The sequence below is a fragment of the Petromyzon marinus genome, chromosome 9 (genome assembly GCF_048934315.1).
Source record: "Petromyzon marinus isolate PM22_M1 ecotype Great Lakes invasive population chromosome 9, UKy_Petmar_22M1.pri1.0, whole genome shotgun sequence".
Classification (NCBI taxonomy): domain Eukaryota; kingdom Metazoa; phylum Chordata; class Hyperoartia; order Petromyzontiformes; family Petromyzontidae; genus Petromyzon; species Petromyzon marinus.
In genome coordinates, this window is record NC_133675.1 from 4,330,622 (window position 1) to 4,357,631 (window position 27,010).

General features: G+C 50.8%; 1 protein-coding gene across 5 annotated transcripts in view; it reads right to left on the reverse strand.

Annotated features, from left to right (window-relative positions):
* Nucleotides 1-1,277: 1,277 nt before the first annotated feature.
* The window catches only part of FBXO41 (F-box protein 41), a 67,173-nt gene continuing 41,440 nt past the window's right edge, over nt 1,278-27,010 (reverse strand). For 4 of the 5 annotated variants that reach the window (XM_076065829.1, XM_076065832.1, XM_076065831.1 and 1 more), the window contains exons 8-17: nt 21,456-21,784; nt 20,996-21,117; nt 18,749-18,841; nt 18,063-18,178; nt 17,760-17,912; nt 12,346-12,441; nt 11,498-11,616; nt 10,230-10,391; nt 9,038-9,153; nt 1,278-7,594 (exon numbers count right to left, since the gene is read on the reverse strand). In XM_076065829.1, the coding sequence (XP_075921944.1) occupies nt 7,535-7,594; nt 9,038-9,153; nt 10,230-10,391; nt 11,498-11,616; nt 12,346-12,441; nt 17,760-17,912; nt 18,063-18,178; nt 18,749-18,841; nt 20,996-21,117; nt 21,456-21,784 (1,366 nt within the window). In that variant the 3' untranslated portion in view covers nt 1,278-7,534. The remainder of the gene's footprint in view (nt 7,595-9,037; nt 9,154-10,229; nt 10,392-11,497; nt 11,617-12,345; nt 12,442-17,759; nt 17,913-18,062; nt 18,179-18,748; nt 18,842-20,995; nt 21,118-21,455; nt 21,785-27,010) is intronic. The other variant, XM_076065833.1, reaches the window with a different exon arrangement.

Genomic DNA, 27,010 nt, shown 5'->3' on the forward strand with positions numbered 1-27,010 from the left:
TTGAAGAGCGTGGTCGCGACGTGGGCGCTTCCTGCCCGCATCTCTTTGATGAGGGAGATGGATACAGAGAGAGAGAGTGGGGACATGGGTGAGGAGGATATTTGGGCGACGCACGGTGAATCGTGAATGCTTTTTAGGAACTCCCATGGTAGCCACCGGCGATGTTGTGAGACGGAGGCAGATTGTTCGTGGTTGTTTTGTTATTGTTATTTTGTCTGTGTGCCAATCTACTGTTGGATGAGGATCTCACGAACCCGTGGCGAGAGGGTGACCATAATTCACCACGCTGGTAATATGCGTTGGTGAAAGGGGAGAGGGAGCGCATAGGACGATAGAGCATAGGAGTACGGTACAACTGTGGATTGTAGTGAACTGCCCACAACACAGCCTCGCAGCAGCAGCAGCCTATAACCATGCTTTTTATCCAATCCTAGCACGAGGCAGGCTCAAATCTACTTAGATCTGAGATCCGACGAGATCATCCCAAATCCGATCCCCATTATTTTGCAGAATGTCGATTTAAAAAATAGTCGAAGTGATTTCCTGCTGAACGACTAATGAGGCGGTGCTCATCTTTCGTTTAGAACCCTCAACCAGTGATGGAAATTCCGCATTCCTATGACAGGGGTAAGTATATCCATATGACAACCAGTTGACTTTTGCACAAAATGGTACTTATTTTATTTACCCCGAAGGAATGATGGACCGAGTCAATCCATTACCAGGATTTGAAATAATTCCAATTGTGCTGTTATCTATTTTATGTTAAGAAAACGTTTACATTTGGAACTTCTCCGAGACCTGACACAAAACGTCGGACATCGTGCAGAATAACACACAACCCAAAAACTGCTGGTTTGTGGAGAGAACGACCAACTTTATGCAGCCTTTCTATGAAGTGATCGTCATTCTTTTTACCATTCCACGTCGGAAGATGATGGTGGGCTGACAGCGTGTGGACCTGAAACGGAACGTCGGACATCGTGCCGAACGACGCATGGCACAACCCAGAGGTCGGCAACCTGCGGCTCCGGAGCAGCATGTGGCTCTTTTAAGGACCGCTTCGTGACCGTTACTTACCAAGGAACCACCGTTCTCGTGTTCACGTGCACTGCGGCTCTTTAAATATTGAGAGTTTTTTTACCGAATTCGAAAAAACAATGACTCTGCTTGCTATTTTGGTTGCCGACCCCCTGGTACAACCCAGAGCCACCAGAGCAGTACAAGAGGCTGTGGAAGCAGTAGTTTTGTATTTCGGGTAGAGAGAGAGAGAGTCGTTGTGAGCGATGGCAAGTTTAATATGCAGAAATTAAACAATCTCAAGCGGCGATTGCACACTAAGACACGTTTTGGCACTTTCATGAGCACGGCGCAAAGAGACGAAGCTTGCTAACGAAGCCGGACAAGCCACGAAACGCAGCAACCACAGCGCGTGAGCACACGTCCGCTCCCCACTTGAGGGAGAGCCGGTGGAACCCTGACCTGGCCAAGCCGCAACAACAACAACAACGCAGATCACACTTCTCTCGCGAGTATCATCAGCGCAGTGGGGCGATGAGCAATAAACGTCGCTGGGTTCTCACACTCCAAAACATATATTTAAAATTCAGGTGGTTTAGAGACAATTCAAAGTTTCATACACACATCTTGAATTATTATTACAGTATCATCTTTGCCCGTGATACATCTACTGCTGAATGAAGGCCTTTCAAAGCCGGTGTTATTACTTGCGTTCCTGCGATGTTATCAATCATTCCGTCAACTGCACACGAACTGATTTCATCTCCACGGTGAATTATATTATCGGTGAATTTGAGTCGGCATGAACGGCTGCTGCTCGAATATTATATAGGCAGCCCATGAGACTTTTTCAGGCAGTCTGGATGCATGTTCAGGCTGTCTGCCGAATGGGATTGTGCTTTATGGCAGTTGTAAAGGGTTTTCTTTTTTTTAAGTAACTGTGATTGTCCTTTACTTGCATTAAGAGTTCAGATCTTATAGGCAAGAGCCATCATATGCATGCAAGTATTGTGGATGCACTGTTTCAGAAGGCCCATACGTCCATGGACTAAACATTATTTTATTTTTTTAAGTGCTGAAGACTCCCATTTCATATTTCTCACAGTATTATTATAATACATTTATTTACCATAATCCACCACGACAGCGTGTTATATATTTCCATTACATGCGGCTGTGTATAAATTTATGGGGAAAAATGTGCACGATTTATTTGGATTTTTTTCAATTGTTGGAGCATATTTCATTTAGTAGCCAGGTGAGACTCAGAACTCACCACATTCGCCATTAACACTGCCTTATAGAAACAAATATATAGTAGCCTGACGTTTCAGACACTGGCCCTTCTTCAGAGCAGAGAGAGAGGGAAGATATATTGATCCGACTGTTCGATTATTTGCTCAGTTTCACCGTAATCACAAACAAACAAAAACAATGTAATCCATCAGCCTAGTGGCTTTCTGGAACAATGTTTACACAGTCTTCCTGGAGTCCTCTCGCCTGCAACACCAGGCAACCCAGCAGTAATTGTTCAACAGGTCACATTCGGCTGATGAGACCCAAAGAGTAAAAAAAAAACCTGCCCAAAGTTTCCCTGCTTATGGACAAAAATGTGGTTTTAATTACATTTGTAAGCATTGAAACCGCCCTGTACACGTGTAACGTTGGCTCGACGTTGGGCCACCGGTTCCAACCACATACCGACGTTGGCCCAACGTTCCATGTTTACTGGGCAACTCTTGGCTGTTGACGTATTAATCATGACATCTAGATCGGGGGTCAGCAAACAACATAACAAGAAGAGACATTATTTTCGAATTCGGTAAAGCAACGCAATATTTCAGGAGCCGCCGATGCACGTGAATACGAGACGATGGGTCCCTAATAAATAACTGTCACGAAGCAGTCCTTTACAGAGCCGCACGCGGCTGCGGATCCGCTGGGTTGCCGACCCCTGGCCTAGATGTTATCATGGCCGTAGCCGTTGATGCCACCACTACCACCACCACCACCACCGCCGCCGCCACCACCAACCCCTCGTTGCCATCGCTTCCCTACCCTCCCGCCAGCTCGCGCGGGCAGCGGCTGGCTAAGGGGGGCCCAACGTCGACCCAACGGTTCACAAACCACGCGCACAACGTTTGTCGTGCTGACTTGGGCACCACCTCGGCAAGAGGGTGATCCTGGAGGCGGCCCGCGCAGCGTGTGTCCGCGGTCGTCCCGGAGTGTTTTCCGAGTGACCGCGGACACACGGGTACGGCGGTTGGCACTCTCGAACGGCACAACAAATGTTGAGTCCCGATTTTTCGCACGAGTTTATGTTTGCGTTGGAGCACCCTGTGCTGTAAGTGCGCGAGTGTGTGTGTGCGTTGGTTGCATTCCCCTTTGAGCACATACTATTTAATACATTTTTTTTATTTGCACGCCACGTAAGCCACTACCACTGCAGACACTGCGATGTAAAGTGCTTGAGTGTGCGATGGAGTAAAACACTGGATGCGTTTCTTTTACATTCAATACGGAAATACGTCTCTATGTATATATGCATAAATCATGAGTTACGCTTTTCAAGGGACGGTCATTAGTTATGAGGATGAGACGGTGGCATTATTGGCAGGACGATTCAATATGGGGTATTCCAGTGGTTTACCAAATTCACGTGTTAAATTTAGTCCAGATTTAGTTTTTATGATTCTATGTAGCTACTTAACATGGCTTGCTGTCGCCCAATAAACGGGCAGACTATTCGCCTCCTTCGCATATCCATCATACACACAGTCGTCTGATTGTGACATACACCGTCTCAGAAGCAGAATCAGGCTTGCCTGAAGCACTGCCAGTGGCGACGTTTATACAGTGAGGGAAAAAAGTATTTGATCCCCTGCTGAATTTGTACGTTTGCCCACTGAGAAAGAAATGATCAGTCTATAATTTTAAGGGGTACGTTTATTTGAACAGTGAGAGACAGAATAACAACAACAAAATCCAGAAAAACGCATGTCAAAAATGTTATGAATTGATTTGCATTTTAAAGAGGGAAGTAAGTATTTGACGACCCCCCCCCCCCCCCTCAAGCAGAAAGATTTCTGGCTCCCAGGTGTCTTTTATACAGGTAACGAGCTGAGATTAGGAGCACACTCTTAAAGGGAGTGCTCCTAATCTCAGCTTGTTACCTGAATAAAAGACACCTGTCCGCAGAAGCAATCAATCAATCAGATTCCAAACTCTCTACCATGGCCAAGACCAAAGAGCTCTCCAAGGATGTCAGGGACAAGATTGTAGACCTACACAAGGCTGGAATGGGCTACAAGACCATTGCCAAGCAGCTTGGTGAGAAGGTGACAACAGTTGGTGCGATTATTCGCAAATGGAAGATACACAAAAGAACTATCAATCTCCCTCGGCCTGGGGCTCCATACAAGATCTCACCTCGTGGAGTTGCAATGATCATGAGAACGGTGAGGAATCAGCCCAGAACTACACGGGAGGATCGTGTCAATGCTCTCAAGGCAGCTGAGACCATAGTCACCAAGAAAACAATTGGTAACACACTACGCCGTGAAGGACTGAAATCCTGCAGCGCCCGCAAGGTCCCCCTGCTCAAGAAAGCACATGTACATGCCCGTCTGAAGTTTGCCAATGAACATCTGAATGATTCAGAGAACACCTGGGTGAAAGTGTTGTGGTCAGATGAGACCAAAATGGAGCTCTTTGGCATCAACTCAACTCGCCGTGTTTGGAGGAGGAGGAATGCTGCCTATGACCCCAAGAACACCATCCCCACCGTCAAACATGGAGGTGGAAACATTATGCTTTGGGGGTGTTTTTCTGCTAAGGGGACAGGACAACTTCACCATATCAAAGGGACGATGGACGGGGCCATGTACCGTCAAATCTTGGGTGAGAACCTCCTTCCCTCAGCTAGGGCATTGAAAATGGGTCATGGATGGGTATTCCAGCATGACAATGACCCAAAACACATGGCTAAGGCAACAAAGGAGTGGCTCAAGAAGAAGCACATTAAGGTCCTGGAGTGGCCTAGCCAGTCTCCAGACCTTAATCCCATAGAAAATCTGTGGAGGGAGCTGAAGGTTCGAGTTGCCAAACGTCAGCCTCGAAACCTTAATGACTTGGAGAAGATCTGCAAAGAGGAGTGGGACAAAATCCCTCCTGAGATGTGTGCAAACCTGGTGGCCAACTACAAGAAACGTCTGACCTCTGTGATTGCCAACAAGGGTTTTGCCATCAAGTACTAAGTCATGTTTTGCAGATGGGTCAAATACTTATTTCCCTCATTAAAATGCAAATCAATTCATAACATTTTTGACATGCGTTTTTCTGGACTTTTGTGTTGTTATTCTGTCTCTCACTGTTCAAATAAACCTACCATTAAATGTATAGACTGATCATTTCTTTGTCAGCGGGCAAACGTACAAAATCAGCAGGGGATCAAATACTTTTTTCCCTCACTGTATGCAAGGACTCTCTCTCTCTGTTAGATATGCGTCCTATTTTTATACAAAACTACGAAATGCAACACAAAAATAGTATCGCCTGTAGTGAATAGGAGCGCCTCTGATGGCTAACGGGTTGGGCATGAACATATCACTCACAGCGTCAACAAATTGAAAAACACAGATGTCTTACACACGCGATTCGATGCGTGCATCCTGACCTTAAGAACCAATATCAAATTTCGATTTAAAGCTTTCGTGACTGCAAGGATTCATCCTCTTTGGTTCTTTCGGTAAAGTCACGTAGAATGAGAATAAAATAATAAATTGATAAAATAAAATAACACAATAAAATTCTCACGACGTTTCGGCCACAACACAAGCAGCCTTCACCTGATGAAGAATGAGAATAAAATAATTGATAAAATAAAATAAAATCACGACGTTTCAGCCACAACACAAGCGGCCTTCATCAGGTGAAGGCTACTTGTGTTGTGGCCGAAACGTCGTGAGCATTTTATTGTTATTTTATTTTATCAATTTATTATTTTATTCTCATTCTACATGACTTTACCGAAAGAACCAAAGAAGATGAACCAATATTAAACGATGCGCATCGATCCACCCCGAATTCAAAATAAGTCAGGATCATTTAATGTTCGAATTGACCTGTGTGTATTTAACACAGCATCAGCTCCATCATGATTAAGCAAAACTAAAATCTGCGGCAATCATCATTATGCTTGTTTATCCCTTGAAAGTCTCAATGCGTCTCCGGAGTCGGGGTTGAATGTTGCCAAGTTTCCACAGTACGGGGCGATGTTGCTGCTGTGCGGAATCCCAATTGAGTCATTTGCAGTGGACAATTTCCAGCACTGAAATATTTCAGAATTTTTAGTTTTTTTTGGTTTGTTTGCCGTGAGAAGAACCGGGTGAACACGAAGGCAACCCATGCGGAAGAGGGACACGATACGCAAACTTCACCACAAAAAGGTACCCGTGACGGGGATCGAACTCAGGCCCTTCTTGCTGATCAATTGACCACTGAGTGAAGGCTGCCACTACATCTATCAATGAAAGAACAAAACAATATATTATTCTCAAAACTTTCTGACCACTCCGAATTACAACACGCACACATATAAATTACAAACAAAACTCACACCTAGTTTTAAAGACTGAACACTATTTTGGCATTTGCAAAACATCTGAGGCACAATGTGTGAACGTTTGTTTTCTGTTTTAGAACAAACAAAATACTGGAGCAATAATAATACTGTAAACATAATAACAATATTAATAACATTCGTACGTGGAATTTGCTTGGATGCCATGTTTGAGATGGTAACAGTTGCCATGGTTGCAGGAAGAGCAAAGGCTCCTGGGTAATGACGCATAAAGGTGATGAGACTACAAAGCACCTTTGATTTCGCGTGACACCAGTTGACACGGTAACATGCACGGCACGGGTTCACACACATACCACCAATCGGCAGGCTCCTATCATACATTGGGCCAACGTTGGTCCAACGTTCATCCAAATGTTCCAACCATGCGCCAACGCTGGCCCAACATTAGTCCAAAGGTTCCAACCACATGCCAACGTTGGCCCAACGTTAGTCCAAAGGTTCCAACCACATGCCAACGTTGGCCCAACGTTAGTCCAAAAGTTCCTACCACATGCCAACGTTGGCCCAACGTTAGTCCAAAGGTTCCAACCACATGCCAACGTTGGCCCAACATTAGTCCAAAGGTTCCTACCACATGCCAACGTTGGCCCAACGTTAGTCTAAAGGTTCCAACCACATGCCAACGTTGGCTCAACGTTAGTCCAAAGGTTCCCACCACATGCCAACGTTGGCCCAATGTTAGTCTAAAGGTTCCAACCACATGCCAACGTTGGTTTAAACGTTGGCGAGTTGGTCGCGACGGCTTTTATTTTAAACGAATTCGCATTTTGCGAGATGGACGTCATGGTTCTTCTCTCGCGATTGATGATTTCCTCCCCGCTCCCCCCCCCCCCCCCCTTAGGAATTGTGTTCCGTGCTTCCTCGATGCCCTCAGCCATAGTCCGCCTTGATGTGCAACACGTTGGCCAGTTCTGGCCTTTTCTTCAGTGCCTGTGCAGTTCAAACACAAGAGAATCGTGGTCACACACAAAACAAAAAATCATGACAAAATCAAATAATCCACGATAAAGGTTTTTTTGTGTCGTTAAATCCACCAACCACCTGACACAGTCAATTAGTAAGGTTTGTCACATCAACAAAACGTGCTAATTAGTTACTACTTCAGCACACCGGTTGTGTGTTGGAGAGTAAACTCACAACATTAAAAAATTCGAGTACGACGTTTAGCTGGTGATTGCAACGAGCTTCATCAGGCGATGAGCCAGAATTGTGAAAACCTACGTGTTAAACTTAAGTAAAATAATTGATACGAATTATGATTAAATGACGGTACAAAACACACACGATAAAAAAAAATAAACTCCGTTCCTATAACAGTGCACCACATACTTGACGGGTGCAGGTTTCATGTTCGCGCGCTAGAAAATCGGCCTTATTATCACGATGTACATATCGAAAACGAATCTTCAAACGCTACAAAAAAACGACCCTAACAGCGACTGGCAGGCAGGCAGGCAAGCAAAAAAACCAACCACGGGAATAAAAGGCGGCGCTCACAACAAAGAGGGCGGGGCCGCTGGCGAGGGAGCCTGCCGCAAAAAAAAACGACGGTTCAATTTCCCTGAGCAGCAAATGTCTTGAGCCGGCTGTCATGTCCCCGCTTGATCTCTGAGCAATTACGCTTCGTCCGTCTCCGCGCCTGCCCCCTCGTGCTGGGAGGGGCGGCTGGGGGTGGGGCTGGGGGGGCAGTGGGGGGTTGCGAGGGATCCCTGCCCGACATAGTCTCGCCAACGCAACGAGCCTTCCCCCGGCGAGCCCACCACCCATCGGGGCCCGCGGGTGACGGATTGAGATTAAACAGACTGCGACGAGCGGCGTATTCCATCTCGCCTCCCCTTAGCGGCTGTCGCTCCCCCCCCCCCCCCCCTTTCTCTCCGAGTGACGCTCCCCGTGTCTCCACCCCCCCCCCCCTCCCGTCCAGATTCGCACACACTCGCGCTTTGTCACGTTGGGCGTCGTCAGGTTTGTGAAGCGCCTCCCACTGCCCGTCGCTGTTGGCCCCGCTCGTGCGATCGTAGCGAGGCGTAGCCCCCACTTTGTTGCGCTGATTTATTGTTTCCTACGGCCGCTGCTGCCCGTCCCCGAGCCTCACGCTGCTCCGCACCGGCCCACGTGGTTCCTATCTCAGCCCATCAACCTGGTTTGGGATTTTAAACTTAATGTTATTTTGTCAATTCCCCCTAATTTCATACCGATTGCGCTACGGGACGTGGCGTCACGGGGCCAAGGAACCGATGAGATCTCTCGGCGAACAGCCCACGGAAGCGGCTATGACAGAGAACGCCGGCTGGCGTATGTTGCCGTGGTGGCCACACTGACACGAGCCGGAACGCTCGAGAGCGCGTGTGCTGGGGTTTTGTAAGCGGGCGCCACCTGCAGCTTGTCCATGAGCTCCCTGTAGAGCCTCTGGCTCTCCGGGTCGTCGGCGTCGGTGAAGTAGTCGGATATCCCAACGTGAACCAGCACCGACTTGAGCGAAGGACAACACTCTGTGTGGAAGAGAGCGACGTGGGGGGGGGGAGGGGGGGAGTACAAAGGGGCCAGCTTTGCCCATCACGGCCTGTGGTGGTGACGAGTGCCCGGTTTCTTTCCCGGCCAGGTCCGTCCGGAGGTCGATGACGACCCCACCGAAAATATCTCCACATCCAGAATGCCGCATCAAGCCTCACAGTGGCCATGGCCTCTGCTACTTAGCCACGTGCAACCACACCACACGCGCACCGCACATTCAAACACGCACCGCACACTCAAACACGCACCGCACACTCAAACACACACCGCACATTCAAACACACACCGCACATTCAAACACACACCGCACATTCAAACACACACTGCACACTCAAACACATACCGCACAATCAAAGATACGATCCGGAAAAATTATCGGCCGTAAAATAATGCCCTGGCGATGATCTACAGCTCATTAATACTCTGGCTCTCAATGATTTATCCGACCCTGAGACGGGACAGATTGCCACGATTCAGGGTCCCAAGTGGATTTCAAAGTTGATTGTTTCGTCTCATTTTAACCGTTTCTTTCTATTTCACACTCTCTCTCGTTTGTTCTGTTGCCTTCGCCCCTTTCGGATGCGCTTCTGCAGCTATCTGGAACGCTCTTCCTTGCGATATTCGAGCTGCTTTTTGTGTGTTAGTTTGTTGTTCTTCCCCCACACCTCCGATTAGCACGGTTGGCTACGTACGGTGCAAAAGAAGTTCAACATACGTACTGTGCTGTACTGTATGTTCATTATTCCAAGTGTCACATATTGGCATTTTGTTCGTGACGAACATTTCCAAACATAATCTCGATTACTGGAGTGGGGAACGTGGGTCAGGGATCCTGTCGGTATTGATCAGGGTTGTGACGGTGCAGGGTGGGAGGGGATCGTCGTTAATCGTGCTTCATGGATCAGAGATCAGCAATCATGGATCGCTGCAGTGGGGATCAGGAATCGTGGATCGCGAATCATGCAATGGGGATTGGGGGGGGGGGGGGGGATCAGTGAGGGGGATCATTAGGGAATAGCGGAGCGGGGAGCGGGGGCAGGAAGCGCGTCGGTACCGGAGAAGTGCAGGAGTGCGCGCGGTGTGACGGGCGTGAAGACGAGCGCCAGCACCTCAAGGCAGCGCAGGCCGGGCGGCTCGCACAGCGCCGCCGCTCCCTCCTGGCTCAGCTCCAGCACGCGGTCCAGCTCCAGCCCCCGCAGCTCGCGGCAGCTACGCACTGGGTGGAGGGGGTGGGGGGAGCGGAGGGGGTGGGGGGGTGGAGGGGGTGGGGGGGGGTGGCGGGCAAAGACGACGAGTGGAGGGGGGCGATGAGGGTTGGGGAGAGCGAGGGATGAACGAGGTGTGTGTGCGTGCGTACCTTGTATGTGATGTGATGTGCACATGCATGTGGGTGTGTGTGTGTGTGCATAGGTGTGTATACGTGTGTGTGTGTGTGAATGAGTGCATGTGTGTGCAGCGCTACGAACCTGGCGACCCGAGTTCGATTCCCACTCACGGTCACCACCGGTGATAATTATCTGAACCGGTCATGGGCTTCTCCTAGCTCGACTCAGCCTCAAATCAATACCTGGTACGGTGTGTAACCATCGGCACTAGGGAGACAAAGGAGGCCGGGCGTGGTGCTGGCCACCCCGTCGTGTGCCGTGACGCCCTTCATAGGTGCTCGCTAACAGCTCTTGATATACAGTCTGTTAAGTCTATAGGGCGATCTTGTTGTGTGTAAGTGTATATATGTGTGTGTGTGTGAAAAAGCGGTAGAGTAGTGGTTAACACACCGCTACCGACCCATCGATCCAAGTTTGATTCCCGCTCACAAACAATAACAGTGGCGAATATTTGAACCGGTTTCGGATCTCCCCAGGGTCGACTCAACCTCAAATGAGTACCCAGCGCAGTCTGTAAACATCAGCATGGGGAAGACAAAGGCGGCCGGGCATAGTGCTGGTCACCCGCCAGTACTTGCCCCAACAGTCTGTTTGAAGGATAAACGTGGGATCTTTGTCTTTGCGTGTTTGTGTGATAAGTGGTGGTGGTGGAGCGGCTGGATCTTTACACACTCCAGCTAAGATCCGCAGCCACGGCAAAAACGTCAGCGGCGCCCCCCTCCTCTCCCGCAGCTACCACTTCGTCTCAACTCCCACAGCCACGCGACGCGTTCTGCCCAATCACGCGCAGCTGTCGTGCCAGCTCGTCTCAATCGGAGTGCCGTCGCCACGTCGGACCACGCAATCGTTGCGCCCGATCAAATCTAGGAATACAAAATGTTTTGTTTTTTTTAATCAAGCAACGCAACCAGAGCACAGCTCGCTCTTGAGTGCTCACCGAGAGCAGCCAGGCCCTGGATGTCACAGCCACGACCTCCGATCCCCAGCGCTCGCAGGTTGGGCCAGCAGCGACCGATCATCTGGAGGCAGCCGTTGTCGAAAAGCTCCTCCTGGGCGCTGGCACGTGGAGAGCAGCCGGGGACGAGTTGTGTGCTGTGAGCGTGGGCCGTGCACGGCGCGTGCCTCGTGCCGTGCCGTGCGTGCGTGCGTGCGCGGTACATTTGAGCGTGTTTATCGAGCGTGTGTGCGGCGTAGGTGTGCGAATTACGTGTACGTGCCGGTGGTGTGTGTTTATAAGCATTATGTGTGCGCGTGCGTGGTGCGGTGTGTGTTTGAGCGCGCAGTGTGTGAGTGTGCGGTGCGGTGTGTGTTTGAGCGTGCGGTGCGGTGTGTGTTTGAATGTGCGGTGTGTGTTTGAGCGTGCAGTGTGTGAGTGTGCGGTGCGGTGTGTGTTGAAGCGTGCGGTGCGGTGTGTGTTTGAATGTGCGGTGCGTGTTTGAGTGTGCGGTGCGGTGTGTGTTTAAGCGCGTGGTGCGGTGTGTGTTTGAGCGTGCGGTGCGGTGTGTGTTTGAATGTGCGGTGCGTGTTTGAGCGTGCGGTGCGGTGTGTGTTTATGCACGTGGTGCGGTGTGTGTTTGAATGTGCGGTGCGTGTGTGAGCGTGCGGTGCGGTGCGTGTTTAAGCACGTGGTGCGGTGTGTGTTTGAATGTGCGGTGCGTGTTTGAGCGTGCGGTGCGGTGCGTGTTTAAGCACGTGGTGCGGTGTGTGTTTGAATGTGCGGCGCGTGTTCGAGAGTGCGGTGCGCGTGTGGTGCGGTTTTCCCCCGTGTGCCTTGTCTCTCTTCACCATGGGTAGCCGGGTGCCACCTGCAGGGAGACGACATCCGGGCAGCCGGCGCTCAGCGACCACAGCCCCTGGGCACTCACGGGGTCCGTGCTGCTCCTGCAAAAAGCACACGGGCGCCGGTGTCGTGAGCACGCATTCGCGTTCCAACTTCCACGCTTATTTTGTTTAACGAGGTGGGGAACTCGAGAGACCAGGACAGAGTCACCATTCGTATGCATGTACGTATGTGCGCAGTCGACTGCGCTAATCGGAGGTGCGGGGAAGGACAAGGAATTTGCAGGAGGGAATTGGGTCGTCAACGTGGCAAGAGCAACAGCGCATAAAGAGAAGTCCCAATATAGTGAAGCGAATAGAAATCAGAGCAAAAACAACCGGTTTCGAAGGCAGTGGACAAGCACGCATCACTATGAAATAAAATACGTTGCAATGGAAATATTTATTTGGCTGTGGCCTGGTGGGTCAGAGGTCAGAGGGCTGAGCCAGCACCACCGAGCACTAGGATTCATGCTGGCTGCCTGCTGGCTGGCAGGACGTCACGTCCGCAGGGAGGGTGGGAGGGTCACATCCAAAGAATGTGTGGGCTGCTAGTTAACATTGAGAAAGTCGCTAAAGTTACCAGCACACCAGCAGGTACACCTCGATAGCACTGGTGGCTCGTACGTTAATACAGCGATGGCGCTATCATGTTACGAGGTGGCGCTCCTGAAATGCTATTTCAAGTCCTTTATTGTCGTGAGTGAAGTTTAAAACGCACGTGGAGTAGAGGAGACCAGGTGGCTCACAGGTCAGAGTGCTGAGAACCTGGGTTTTAACCCAGGATTTGGCCGCGTTCTAATTTGTAGCGAGATGATGGTCTCAACCCAGCCACCGGTGACTCGCAATCAAGACCAATGGACTCGTATTGACACACCCAATAGGCTAACACAAAGACCCACAGACTCACAAAGTCCTCATAGACCCACACAAGGACTTACAGACTTCCAGAGATACAGAGAAGCATAGGCTCGCAAAAAACCCATACGGTCATCTCGAGCCCTGGGAGATGACTTAACAGAACTAGTTCTGAAATTCCTCCAACTACCCATACGCGCATTCCTTGTTCATATAAAATTAACAGAGCTGGAATAAGCTAAGATAAATAAGCAACTAATTTAGGTTTTTTTGTTGTTGTTGCGTGTGTGTAATCATCGGTATCTGGGCAGAGGCTATCAACTTGAGAAACCGGTTGAAATCACTGGCGGCTTTTAAACCCGGATTCGAATATCCAAATATCTTAGCCGTGCCGGCTCAGTGCTCCGACAGGGCCATTATAAAGCCCCGCCACCCCGAGCCACGTTCATGCCACCACAGAGGCATGTGGCGTGGTTGGCATGGACCCTACGGTAAAAGGATTGAAATTGTGGACCCATCCTCCTGCCCTCCAATTTACACCTCCCCCGCCCCTTCGTTGCCCCTCCGAGCCGTGGGGGGGGGGGCAGTTGCACCGCCTGCGCACTCCATCGCCGCCAAGCCCAACCAACCGCCTTGGGCTGCGGTCGACGATTTCCACTGCGACGAGCCGCGTGGGTCCTGGCCAACGGGAAGTGAAACCACGGCGGTGATGTGCTGCCCTCTAGTGGTCACGTGCCAATGGCCCCAGGGGGTGCAGGCGAGGTGACTTCTAAATGTGCGAAATTATATCGTACATGGAGAGTCGTGTGCGGTGAATAATCATGTATGAATCTGTTAAAATATATAAAAAATGTAAATCCATATGGTAACTTAGAACGATATCAAACACCTTTCTAAAGTCACTGATCGTAAACGATGTTGGTTTCCGAGAGCAAGCAGCGAGCACGAACTGATTACGTCACGCAACGCAGAGCTTCCGTTGATTTTTGTATTCGCATGTAGTTACTCGCGAGTTAGGATACCTCACGGAATGGACAATTGGTTAAAATGTTGATGTTCATTATTCATACATTTATTTCTCAGAACCACGTTGGGTTAGGCAAGGGGCGGTACTCGGTTGAAACAAGATTCAACAAGGGGCGGTACAGTAGCCAAATAAAAGACTGAGAACCAAGTGGTCTGAACTTTATCTTGTGTCCAATTTTCAGCTTTCTAGCCCATGTGGAACATCGTGAATGTTGACATCAACTCGCCCAGTCAACTCCCATCATTATCACGCATGTGCTGCTCATGTCCATAGCTCATTTATAGAATGCAGCAGCAGTCATGATCAATCTACTGCTGGATGAAATCCTCCCAAAGCCATTGCCATGTGGATGTGGATCAGCCCTTTAATCAATCCACTGCTGTACGGGATTAGGGGGTTGTACGTATGTTGAACTTCTTTCGCATCATACGTGGCCAACAATGCTAATCTGAGGTGCGGGGGAAGGACAACAAACTAAACACGAAAAGCAGTTCTAAAGAAATGAGTTTTCAACCTAGATTATTTAAAAGTGCATAGCTCCAGTGGCTTCCAAATATCTGTAGGAAAGAGCATTTCAGATGGCGGCAGAAGAAGTGCATCTTAATGTAATGCCAGTTGGCAGAAAGTTGATAGCAAGTGTGACGTGATAGCTATTGTTATTATTTTACCAGGTAATCTCGCTAGGATGTTATCGGAAAGGTATGGGTGGGGGCGGGGCTTAAACATTCTTAGTGGTCCTTGGGAATTTGAACATTTCTAATTGGTACCATTCAAGGTGGCCAATGCTATCAAATGTTTTGTTGAATATTTTTTTCTCTCGATCGCAAATCTGCGCGATAGCAAAATCTGCGTGGTAGCTTTGTATGAGATGAATGTCTTTAAATGGCACCAGAGTATGTCGATAGAGAAGCGAGTTCGGAAACAAACAACAAGAATTTGATATGAAACAAATACGGATATTCAGTTTGTCTTCCAAACTCAATGTGTATGCTAAGCTCACTGCCCATGGTGAACACTGCCCATGGTGAACACTACCGATGGTGGACACTGCCCATGATAAACAATGCCTATGGTGGACACTGCCCATGGGGGACACTGTGGTAGCATTAGCCACTACAGGTGACACCAACCAACCTGTTTGGCTCGTGGCATATAGGGCCCCCAATGGGTGAGCCCCACTGCTACACATTGACCTTTGACTTCCGGCCATGAGAGATGCTCCCGAACCTCCCTCGACCTCCTATCCCCCCCCCTCGCCCCTTCCCCTCCGATGACGAAGGAAACGCGAGTGGGCTCGGTGACGCACGCACACAGGTCGTAGAGACGAGGCACTCTCTGGAGAATAGATCCCCTGCCCGGCCGCCGCGGGCCTCTCCGCACACACCCACAAGGCGTGCGCCATCGACCCGCCCGGCTAACATCGATCCACGCGCAGCTGCGGGCCAGGACACAGGAGCCTGCACAGCCAGATTTGTTTCGGGGCAAAGGCGGCACAGCGCGTACTTGAGCCAGGACCGGTAGCCCCCCCACCGCCCAACCCCACTACCACCCCGCCCCCCCACCCTACTGCCTACCTCTGCCCACCTGCTCCCTCGACCCCTTCAATGTTTTAACTCGGACATCACAACACGGCTCCCGCCTTAACGACGACGCGTGAATCCAGTCACCCATAGCAAGAAGCAAACGCTCCAAGCGCAACTAGATGTAGGAATACGCAGCCGGCCGTGGTCGATCCACTGCCGGATTGAGGCTTCCCCTCGTGCCTCTCGGACAAGCTGGCCTCGCGTCGGTGACTCGCTGCTACGCCCGTCGCCGCTCATTATGTGTCAATCGCCTGATGATGCTGGCTTAAAATCATGTTTTGGTGGGAACGCTCGATCCGCATTCGCCGCTACCCGAAGGAAACCCGAGAGACGGTGAAGGGTCGGAGCAGCGTCGCCACGGGAACCGCTCCTCTGCATCCACCAGAAAAAGGCGAAGTGTGCTTTCAACTTCATTTATTTCGTGCATCCTTTGCCGTGTTCTGTGAAAGCGGCCACTGATAAGCGCGTGCGGCTAATTGGCACCGTTTATTTTGATAATTTACCGGTAAATTAGTCCGTTGGGAAATTCACAGCGATCGTCGCCCAGCGCCCCCCCCCCACCACCCCCCGTGCCCCTCCCTCTCCAACCCCCAATTGTGAAGCTTATGCAGGACCCTCCTGAGAGCGTCCTGAGGCTCAGCCAACCGTGCTAAGCAGAGGTGCAACCTCGCATGTTGCGTGCCATGGTCAGTTATTGAACCAGGCTGGCCGGGAACCATAGCCCATTGCATTTCTTGCCACACGACTAAGTGCATGTAAGAGGTATCAAACCAACTTTTGCCGAGAAGCGTTGAGAATCCCATCATAAATTAGCAGACATTGCGCCTCCTTCCTGCCATATTTGTCCCTCAACGTTTTTTTTATTTTTTTACACATCACATCAGCCACACGGCCTTCTGGGAGTGCGTCATTCCATGGGCGTTGGTTCAACGCAAGTGAAACTCTGGACATCCGGTGCCTCATCACCGGTCAGCCTTGCCTTGCGAGAAAATGTTTATTTGCAAAAGAATGCCCCATTCGATGTGCTCGAAGAAGATTTCATGCGGGCAATAATGGGTATATGCACGCATGCCTTGGCGCTGACACCGCGCACTGGCGATTCCCGTTACTAATTCGTGGCCCCGATGATTCCACCGGTCCCTAGAGCCCCCACGACAACACGCCTGCTGCGGTCGAAGCCATGGCGATAAAATTATAGCGGGGAAAGAACGTCACGGGCATCGCAACAAAAAAATGTGAACCCACAGCCGGCGTTCGACTGCAGCCCGGTCGACGCACACAGGATGGGACGGCCTCCCGTTCCGGCTGCCACTTGTCACTTTCTCGCCCCCCCACACCCCACCCTCCCGCCACCAACAGCTCCTCACCGATCCATACCGCGGCCTCACTCAATGCCACAGCGCCTCGCCAAATGCAACAGCATCGACCAAATCCTGCCGATTGACGACGATCCGGGAAACGTCGCGGGTCCTCGGCCGCTTTGTAAGAACACGCGGCGAAAGAACTGCGAGAGGTAAATTTCATGACGGGAATGACGTGGACCGAGTCGTGGGCTTCTAGCAACGTGCTGATCAAACAGCTGATTAATTAGCGAGCCCTCCACCAGCACACCGCCTGGCTTTCATCGTGCGAACGTGTCTGTATGTGAGTGTGTACATGCGTACGTGTGAGCTTACCTGTAGGTGAGCGTGTATTTGTGTGTATAGTACGTGCGAGCGTGCCTGTAGATGTGTGTGTACGTGCGTGCGAGCGTGCCTGTAGGCGAGTGTGTGTACGTGTGAGTGTGCCTGTAGGTGTGTGTGTACGTGCGTGCGAGCGTGCCTGTAGGTGAGTGTGTGTACGTGTGAGCGTGCCTGTAGGTGTGTGTGTACGTGCGAGCGTGCCTGTAGGTGTGTGTGTGTGTGCGAGCTCGCCTGTAGGTGAGTGCCTGCAGCTTGCGGCTGTGACAGCCGGCGAGCCACAGCACACGCTCTGTGAGTACGTGGGGACAGTCGGACACCCTCAGCGCCAGCAGGCGAGGGCCAGCCACCTTCATCAGCGCCTCCAGCCCAGCCTCCAGGCAGCCCCTGCCCGCAACAAGGTACTGATTTTAATCTGAGCAGACCTCCGTGTGCCGGTGTGCCGATGTGCCGATGTGCCGGAGTTCCGGCGTTCCGGAGTGCCGGCGTGCCCATGTGCTGGCGGTGCCGATGTGCCGGTGCGAGGGGCCCAAGTACCGCGTGGTGGCGGCGTGCTCCTCGCGGCTCTCCCCCTTGCGCCGCGGCCGTGGTTTGAGGTTGTGCAGCACGAGGCTCCGGCAGAGCGAGCAGCGTGCGGACAGCGACACCAAGAACTGTGGCCGGGATGGCGCGGCGATACGGGGGCAGCGCGGGAGACCGGCAAGTCACCCCGGAGACGACGCAGCACACATCATCATCGTCATCATTACCGTCGTCATCAGTTTGAATTCGTTAAGCGCTGAACGTCTGTAACAGCTCTCAAAGTGCAAAATATACACACATTACAGTATATATAGTGTGAATATCGCACATCCGACTCACTGGGGACTGTGATATAGGCGATTGTGTGAAACGGTGAGATGCGTAAACATCGACAAGGAAATTACGGTTACACCACGCACAAATACACCACTGGGTACGGGCGGACAATTGGTCAAGGTGGATATTTGACGGTCGCATTATGCGTCGCCGTACGGCCTATACAGTCTGCGTATGATTATTTCACATTTATCCTGAACCGCGACAGGTGAAATATTAACCGGCGGCAGAACCAACTTAAGCAAGCGCTAATGAATGCGACGCGGGGTGCCCTTAATCGTGACGCGTGTGTGTGCTGCATGCTGTGTGTGCTGCGTGTGTGTCCACGCCACTCCGACGCCGTGCCTCCCGCTAAGGCGTCTCACCTTGGAGGAGACGCGAGCGTTCTCCAGGACAACTCGAGCCCAGAGCCTGGGGCTCCGCGCCACCGTGTTCCACTCCACGCACACTTCCCCCGCCTGGCGCAACAAGGACGAGGCTCTGCATGAGCGGCATCGCTGAAGGCAAACCTCGGCACCCAGAGGGCAGACTTTACGGCGGTGAACAGCGGCGACTACACCGTGCTGACGAGTCCCAGCGAGAACGAAACCACGTCCACAGTCGACTATATCGCTGCCGCTGCCGATGCTGCTGCTGCTGTTGTCAGTCGGTCGCATTTGCTCAAATCGATTTGGATGGTGATCTTGGACGAAGAGGGCCACAGTGCACTTCTTCAGGCAATACTGGTGGCGCTTAGCCGTGTGCCGTTTGTATGTACGTACGTATGTTGAACTTCTTTCGCACCGTACGTAGCCAACCGTGCTAATCGGGCGTACGGGTGGAAGGACAACGGACTGTTTACCCATTTCTTCCGTGTGTCATTTGAAAAGAATGGGATTCCCGGCCTGCACGACGATTATTCTGCGGTGCTGGTTTTTTTTTTCTCGTCGTGCACAGATTTGATTCGTGAGCGGTATCGCTTGAACATCAACATTTGCAGTGCACACGTACGCCCGGGATGTGGCCTCTCCACCACTCGACTCCTCCCGCCCCCCGGATAATGTATTTTTTTATCAAACGATTTGAAAAAAAAAATCGAAAATCAGGCATAGAGATAACATTTCAGATATATATTCTTGGTTCTTTCGGTAAAGTCACGCAGAAGGGAAACAACAAAACAATAAAAATATAAAACAATAAAACACGAATTTTATTGTTTTATATTTTTATAAAACACGAATTTATTGTTTTATATTTTTATTGTTTTGTTGTTTCCTTTCTGCGTGACTTTACCGAAAGAACCAAGAATATGGATTGATCAGAAAAATGGCAGTGACGTCAATAAAAACGATTCCGTTCCGAGCACAGAAGAGCGTGACATTGGATTTTGCTGCACGACCCTCTGTTACCTACCAACGTTTCGAACGACGATTTCAATTACCGCGTCATTCATTTATTTATCTATCCGGGAGCACTGCCGCGTGCGTACATTGTTCACGACATTTCAGATCTCGGTCGTCTTTTAATTTAGTCCGCGCATTACTCCGCCGAGGACAGGGGTCGGTGACAAAAATAGCACGAAGAGCCATTTTTTTAAAATTCGGTACAAAACTCAATATTTCAAGAGCCACAATGCATGTGAATACACACAGACAAAGATCCCACATATCGCCTTAACAGACTGTTGGGGCAAGTGCTGTTAGCGAGCGCCTATGAAGGCCGGAACGGTACACGAGGGGGGGGGGGGGGTGGGTGGGCCAGCACCACGCCCGACCGCCTTTGTCTCCCCAGCGGCGATGTTTACACACCGCACCAGGTACTCATTTGAGGCTGAGTCGACCTAGGAGAGGCCCAGGACCGGTTCAGATAACCGTCACTGGGTGTCGGCCGTGAGCGGGAATCGAGCCCGGGTCGCCGGGTTCATAGCGCAGCATAGCGCTAGACCGCTTCGCATCTGGCTCCGGAGCTGCATGTTGTGTAGGGGGGAACGGCGATGACGTGGGGCTAACGCAACGTGCCAAGCGAACCCAAGTGCGATTTCCGACCGCAGCTAACATCACTGGCGAGTGAGTGCCAGGGCCGTCCCTTAACCAACCCCGGACAGACCAGCGTGGCGAGAGATGGTCAAACAGGCCCCATGACTCAAGTGGCTCGGGAGTGTGGATTGTCTGTTATAAACGAAACTAAAACTAAACTGTTTTTTTTTATTTTACCAGGTAAGGCCCACTGAGCTATATAGCTCTTTCTCAGAAGCGACGTGGCCATAAACTACAGCTCAATTAAGTGACCGATCACGTGGACATTTATAGCGGTCAAATACTCTAAACGAGTGATGCTAAATGTGGAGGGAAAAAACCCGAGGACCTGGAGAAAAATCCACTTGACCACGGAGAGAGAGAGAACATGCAAACTCCAAATATACAGCAGGTGCCAGGGTCGGGATCGAACCCACCACCTCCTGCATACCAGGCGAGGGTGTTAACTTGATGTTGCGAGATGTTAACTCGCCGCCCAGCAGCGGGTGGGTCTAATACCACGAGGAGGGAGCGGACGTCCAGGTGGGGTGATTAGTTAAAATCTCCTAGCCACCGTAGCTAGGATATTTTCATTAGCAGCGGGTGAGTCTGTGATACCACAAGGAGGGAGCGGACGTCCAGGTAGGAGAAGACGAGGCAGAGGGCATCCTCCCCGCGTCGCGAGCGGCCAGCTCCACGCGGCAACCCAGCGCCCATGCTCGCCGGGCAGTGCTGGATTCCTGCGAGCAGCAGTAGGAAAAGCAGCAGCAGCAGCAGCAGACATTAAGATGGGTGTGAACAACACGCAACAGTAAAAGTGAGACTCGCATCGTCTTACAGGAAGATTTATCCCAATAGAACACAAACTGCTCCTATCAGGCTGAGTGTGTGCTGGGCTGCCACACGCGAGCTTGAAGAAAAGGTAAATAAGACTTTGAAGTGTCTGGCAGTAGCAATTGAGTACTGACGCTACATTGTATTGGAAATTAAAGATTTACATTGAACTCAAGTGGCACAACAGAAGCACTGCAGTGACGTCACGAGAGCGGCTAAAATTGGCGCCACTGCAGTGGATCACCCGCTGGTTCGGAGCGTCGCCGGGGGTCGCGGGCACCACCGCCGCGACTGCCACCGGGACTCCCGGAGCCGGACCCCGACGCCTCGGAGACTCCGCTCTCCGTGCCATCGGAGAGGGCCGCCGAGCTCGCCGCGGACGCGCGGGGACACCGCGAGCCGGAGCGCGAGCGAGACGCCGCCGGGGGGGGTGCCGCACGCAGCGACGAGGGGGGGGCGCTCCCCCCTCGCCCGGCCCCGCCCCGAGACCCCCCGGCGGCCTTGCCGTCGGCGTCGCCGCCGCCGCTCTCCGCGCCGCTCTGCGCTGCCGCGGGGCCCTTGCCGGGCTGGGGGCTGTGGCGGTGGCGGAGGGAGGAGGAGGAGGGGGAGAAGCCAACGTGAGAGAGGGGAGCGAGATGTTATACCGAACAACGAAATCATTCCGCTTCATGTGAATTTATTTAGCGCGAACTTTTAAACGCACAAGATGCAGCTATGTAATTAATGAATACATATACGTATGTCGATGTTATGTTGTGAGTGGACATCAGCCCACATCGCCACAGGGCCATGCGACAGCCTCCTCCTCCTCCTCCACATGCAGGGCAACCAGTCCGCCCGGCACGCCCTGGCGGAAAATATTAATGATTCGTGATGACTTTCAGCCAAATGTCAGAGCACTGTTGTATGAAGGCCTCCCCGCACTGTGACAGTAATGGGGGTTGTTTGACCATACTCCACCACGCTGGTCAGTCCGGGTTGGCGAGGTTGCGGGAGAGAGCGGGCAAGACCGGTTGAGACATCGCTCGATGTCGGCCGTGACCGGGAATCGAGCTCGGGTTACTCGGTTCACCGGAAAATTCCACGTTACTGTGGGAGGGGCAAGTTTATCCGAATGACAACCGATGACGACTTCCCAGCAAGTTGTACAATAAATGTATTGACCCCCGGCCAGGATGATGAGCCGAGTCGACCCTTGACCAGGACTTGAATTCAGAATCTACTCAATACAAGTCAACGATCTAACCAGAGTGCTCCCCGTCCAGTGAGAAACGGGACAACTATGGGTATACAGAAAGACATCAGCCATCATTCAAGACGTATCATCAGAGAGCAGCCTGAGATGGGTTTACAATGCTAGAAAACACAACACACTAACGTGTCGTGTGAATATGTGAGCGTTGTAAGTTTCTCTCTTTCATATGGAATTTGAAAGGCCACTGACAAAACATGACAGCTGCGTGTTGAGCCTGGTACGGGAATCCATGCACAGCACCCCTGCCCCCCTGTGTAACGTAGACTGGGCAGTTGACAAAAAAAACACATTGGTCAAAACACCATGGACAATAACACCATCAGAATCAGAATATGTATTTATACTGGAGGAATCCGATGAGCTGTGAAGCTCTTTCACTCAGACGTCCAGTATTAACACCATATATTATAGGTGACGTGTCGAGCAATGGCCCTTCTTCACAGCGCAGAGAGGCCAGGATATTTAAGGAAAACATTCTCAAACTTTCAGCCAAGCAGTTCAAACTGCTGTGCCATTACAAATATTCTATAAGCGATGACAACATCACGTGTAATCCAATTGTACTACGTTTCAACCGATACAGATACTGTACTTAGCACACACACACACATCGACCAGAGCTTGGCACTCGTGAGCCATGCAGTCAACTTCCCTTCCAACATGCAATCCCCGATGACCGAGGAATTCATTTGCACAGAAACTTGGTGCGAAGTGCAACGGCAGGAGAGAGGGGGGAGGGAGGGAGGGCGGGCCAGTGAGAGGTTCCGGGAAGGGTGCTATTTGCATGATGAAGATAACGTCTGCACCACAAGAATTCGCTCAGCAAACCAAATAGATATCCAGTGTCAAATATGTTCGTGGAGAAGGGAGGGCCTGGGTTTGTTTTTTTGTAGAGCCCATACGGAAATGCTGGGGGTGGCGCGAGGCTTTAGTCACGTCGCGATGATTTCCTGCTCGAATGTGCAGGGAGGCATCGCTCTCCATCTGCTGATTTTACAGCCCTGCTGCAGAGCCAGTGGTGGAAATCGCACGTTCCTATCGTGGAGAAAAGTCCCTCAATGATACAACCACGTGTTTACTTCCCCCGCAAAGTGGTTACGCACTTTATGGACCCCCGTGAAGTGCGTAAAAGCAAAGTTTGTGTTGAATAATAAGCCATTTTCTACACTTTTGAGGCATAAGCAATTAGACAATAACACTTACTACCCAGGAACAGACTAAAGCCAACTTGCAGACCACGTGGGCTTTAGTCACCCTGTACCACGCAGGGACAGCTGCTACTTGGGGGGTGCCATTCGAATGCTCCAGATGCGATGCAAGGCGTTCGATTAGCAAGATATTATTGATCAACGTACGTACATTATTCCTTCGATGAGTCAATATATATGTTTAAAAACACACAACCTCAATATTTTTTATTTTTATTTAAAGCTTTCGTGACTGCAGTAATTCATATTCTTAGTTTTTTTCGGTAAAGTCACGTTGAAGAGAAACAACGTGACTTTACCGAAAAAACCTCTATATTGTTTGCACAAATTATCGACGTGCCCACGACTAGGATGCAAACAGGTTTGAGCTGCGGCGGCGCTGCACTCGAGGTCGGGGGCGAGACGGGAGCGGTGAGCTCATCGCCTGTCGTGACCGGGTCGCGATTTTAGCGCCACGCGGTGGCAATCGCTGACACGCGCGCCCTCAAGGTGGAGATTTCCCGACATCGCAAATGGCTTCGTAAGAAGCAAGCCCTCCATCTGTCAAAACATTCCATTCCCCGAGTGAGCGAGAGAGCTATCACCATGTAGTCGTCATTGTCATCATCATTAGCAGCAGAAGCAGCATCAGCCGTGATCTACTCACTGCTGAATGAAGATCTCTCAGAGCCATCACCACCCCCTCGCGGTTTCGCAATGCCACAATCCACCCGGCGCAGCACCAGCCGATCTCACAGAGCTCCGTGTCCCCAGAGGACGTCCTCTTGGGTGCATTCCCTCCTTTGGCTGCCCCTCCTTTGTTCGTCTCGACCACCGGACATCATCTCTTCTGGCTGCGCGTCCTGAGCCAAACCCACTTTTCCTGAGGTTTCAATACGATGTCTCCAATCTACGTGTTTCTTTTTGTGCATTTCTAGAAATGTATTTGTACACATTCACCTATCCACGTTGCTCCGCAATCGTTTTGGCCTCAGTTCCATTTCCTTGTCGGCGATCATCCTTCTGATCCATGCAGTGGCAGGACACATGCACTGATAGCAAACATTGTTCTTGAGGCCACAATGTGAAGTTGTTTTTGATTATCAATAAACCTAACACATTCGTCAATAATACCTTTGCGGCCTTTAAAGGAAAAAAAATAGGTAACAGGTGATTTTCGGGCAAATGCCATAGCACATGGATAGAGGGGCCAGAGGGTAAGATTGGATCCATGTGCTATGAAGAAGGACCATTGCCCAAAACGTTGGCAATAATATATTTTCCCTTTGAAGTGTTACTGACAAATCTTTTCAGTTATTTGTGCTTGTGCACTCCTACCAATGCAGCAGTAGCATCACCAAACCATTTGTTTTCATTGTAAGCTTCAGTTTTGACCTGAACAATGATGAAGTCCTCCCCCGTGTCTTTTTGTCTTGGGGGTGGTTTGACCACACCACGCCGATCACAGTGCGGGTTGGCAGGAGGGGTTATCCAGAACCAATTTTCAGATATCACCCGCCACCAACGTTAACCTTCACCGGGGACTCAAACGCGGGTCGCACACAGCTCCACACCTCGGTTTCTCGTTCTTGAGCTCAAAATACCCCCCCCCCATCCTCGCACTCCCGCGAGGTAGTTAGTGAGACCGAAGAGAGCCAGCGCCAAGCTTCTCACAGCCATGGTGTGGTTGGTTGTGTCAGGAGGGGGTGAGGGGCGGAGGCCAGAGTTGGGGTGGGGAGTGAAATCGGGGACAAAGTGCGAGGCTACAAATTCAAACCTTTCCGAGAAGTCGTTCTTGCGTCATTTATTTGACAGCGGCTGAGAGTGATGGGCACTGGCGGAGGGGCCGCTGCTGGAGTAAAGACCACGGTAGGAAGGATATCATCGATTGTGATGACGACGACGATGACGGCAACTAACGCACATAACACCCGGCGAGACCGAGTTCGTAGAGTGGCTGGCCTGGTGATAGTTATTGGCGGGGGGGGGGGGTGGAATTGCACAACCCTCACACTAACATTTGTCAACTGTCCTATTCACGCGCACAGCAATACGTTCAGGAGCTGAATGCCAATGTGGAAGACTGATAGCCACGGGAGGGCTTCATGAGGGGGTTTGTGCAGTTTTGCTATTCGTCCATTGAAAGAGCGCAGACTAGTGGTTTACTATGCCGTGCCGTATTATCGACTGAGAGTGTTTGACTAAATTGTCGACTGCATTCTCACTAACATTTTATTTTACCAGGTAAGGTCCCACTGAGCTGCATAGCTCTTTTTGAGAAGTGGCTTATCATGTGGAAATTTATCGCAGCCAAATACTCTAAATGCGTGATTCTAAATGTGGTGGGAAAAACCGGAGGGCCCGGAGAAAAGTCCACGCGACCACAAGGAGAGAGACACGCAAACTCCAAATATACAACACGCGTCAGGGTCGCAATGGAACACACGACCTCCTGCATACCAGGCGAGGTAGTTAACATCTCCTAGCCACCATAGAGCGGACGAAGAAGAGACCGACGACACCGTGAGATACACAGACTCGGACTCGACAAGAATTCTGGAAGTTGTCATCGACGAGACCAAAGCCGGCCAGGTGGTGACCGGGCGGCAGAACGAGAGGCTCGCAAGTGGAAGGTTATAAGTTCAAATACTTTTGGAGGGGGGTGGAGGGGGGTTTGACTCAGCCCATCATCCCGCTGGGAATTAATACGATAAATACAACTTTGTGCAGTCGTCCGAGGGATTGCTGAATTTCCACAACTGGATTAGGGGCTGTAAAAAAAAAAAAAACAGCCGCAATGTTCATTTGAACAGGAAATCACTTTAGGCGTTTTACTTTTTACACTCAAGACGAAGAATCTGAAATAAAAATATCAATACATCAATACAGAAGCTCGCTAAGTGAAGCCCCGGGATTGTCGTCGCCTGTGCAACTCACATTCGTGGCATCATCACCACGCATGCCACTTCTGTGCCAATGACGTTCCCATGAGTGATGCAGGATTGCACAACACGACGGTGCACTTTCTCCTCTGCATGCAAATCGACGGTTTACGATAAACGATTCGCCGCACCCCCACTTTGCTTTTCTTGCCAAGCCATCCTCCAGTGTTGGGTTTGTTTTTTTTTACCACCACCACGCCCGCGAAGTGCAATGTAGCGTAATAAAATCACGACGCTTTACGGCGTATTATGCCCTCTCTGTAAATTTGCTGATGTCCTGCTTCCGTAAAATAAGCGCTGTGGCCCATATCTGGATGCATAAAACCTAGCTTGGGTCTCTTGGGAATGTATCCTTAAGTGACATCGTCAAACTTGCGACAACCGAGATGTTGGTTTCAGTCCAGACTGGCTTTAA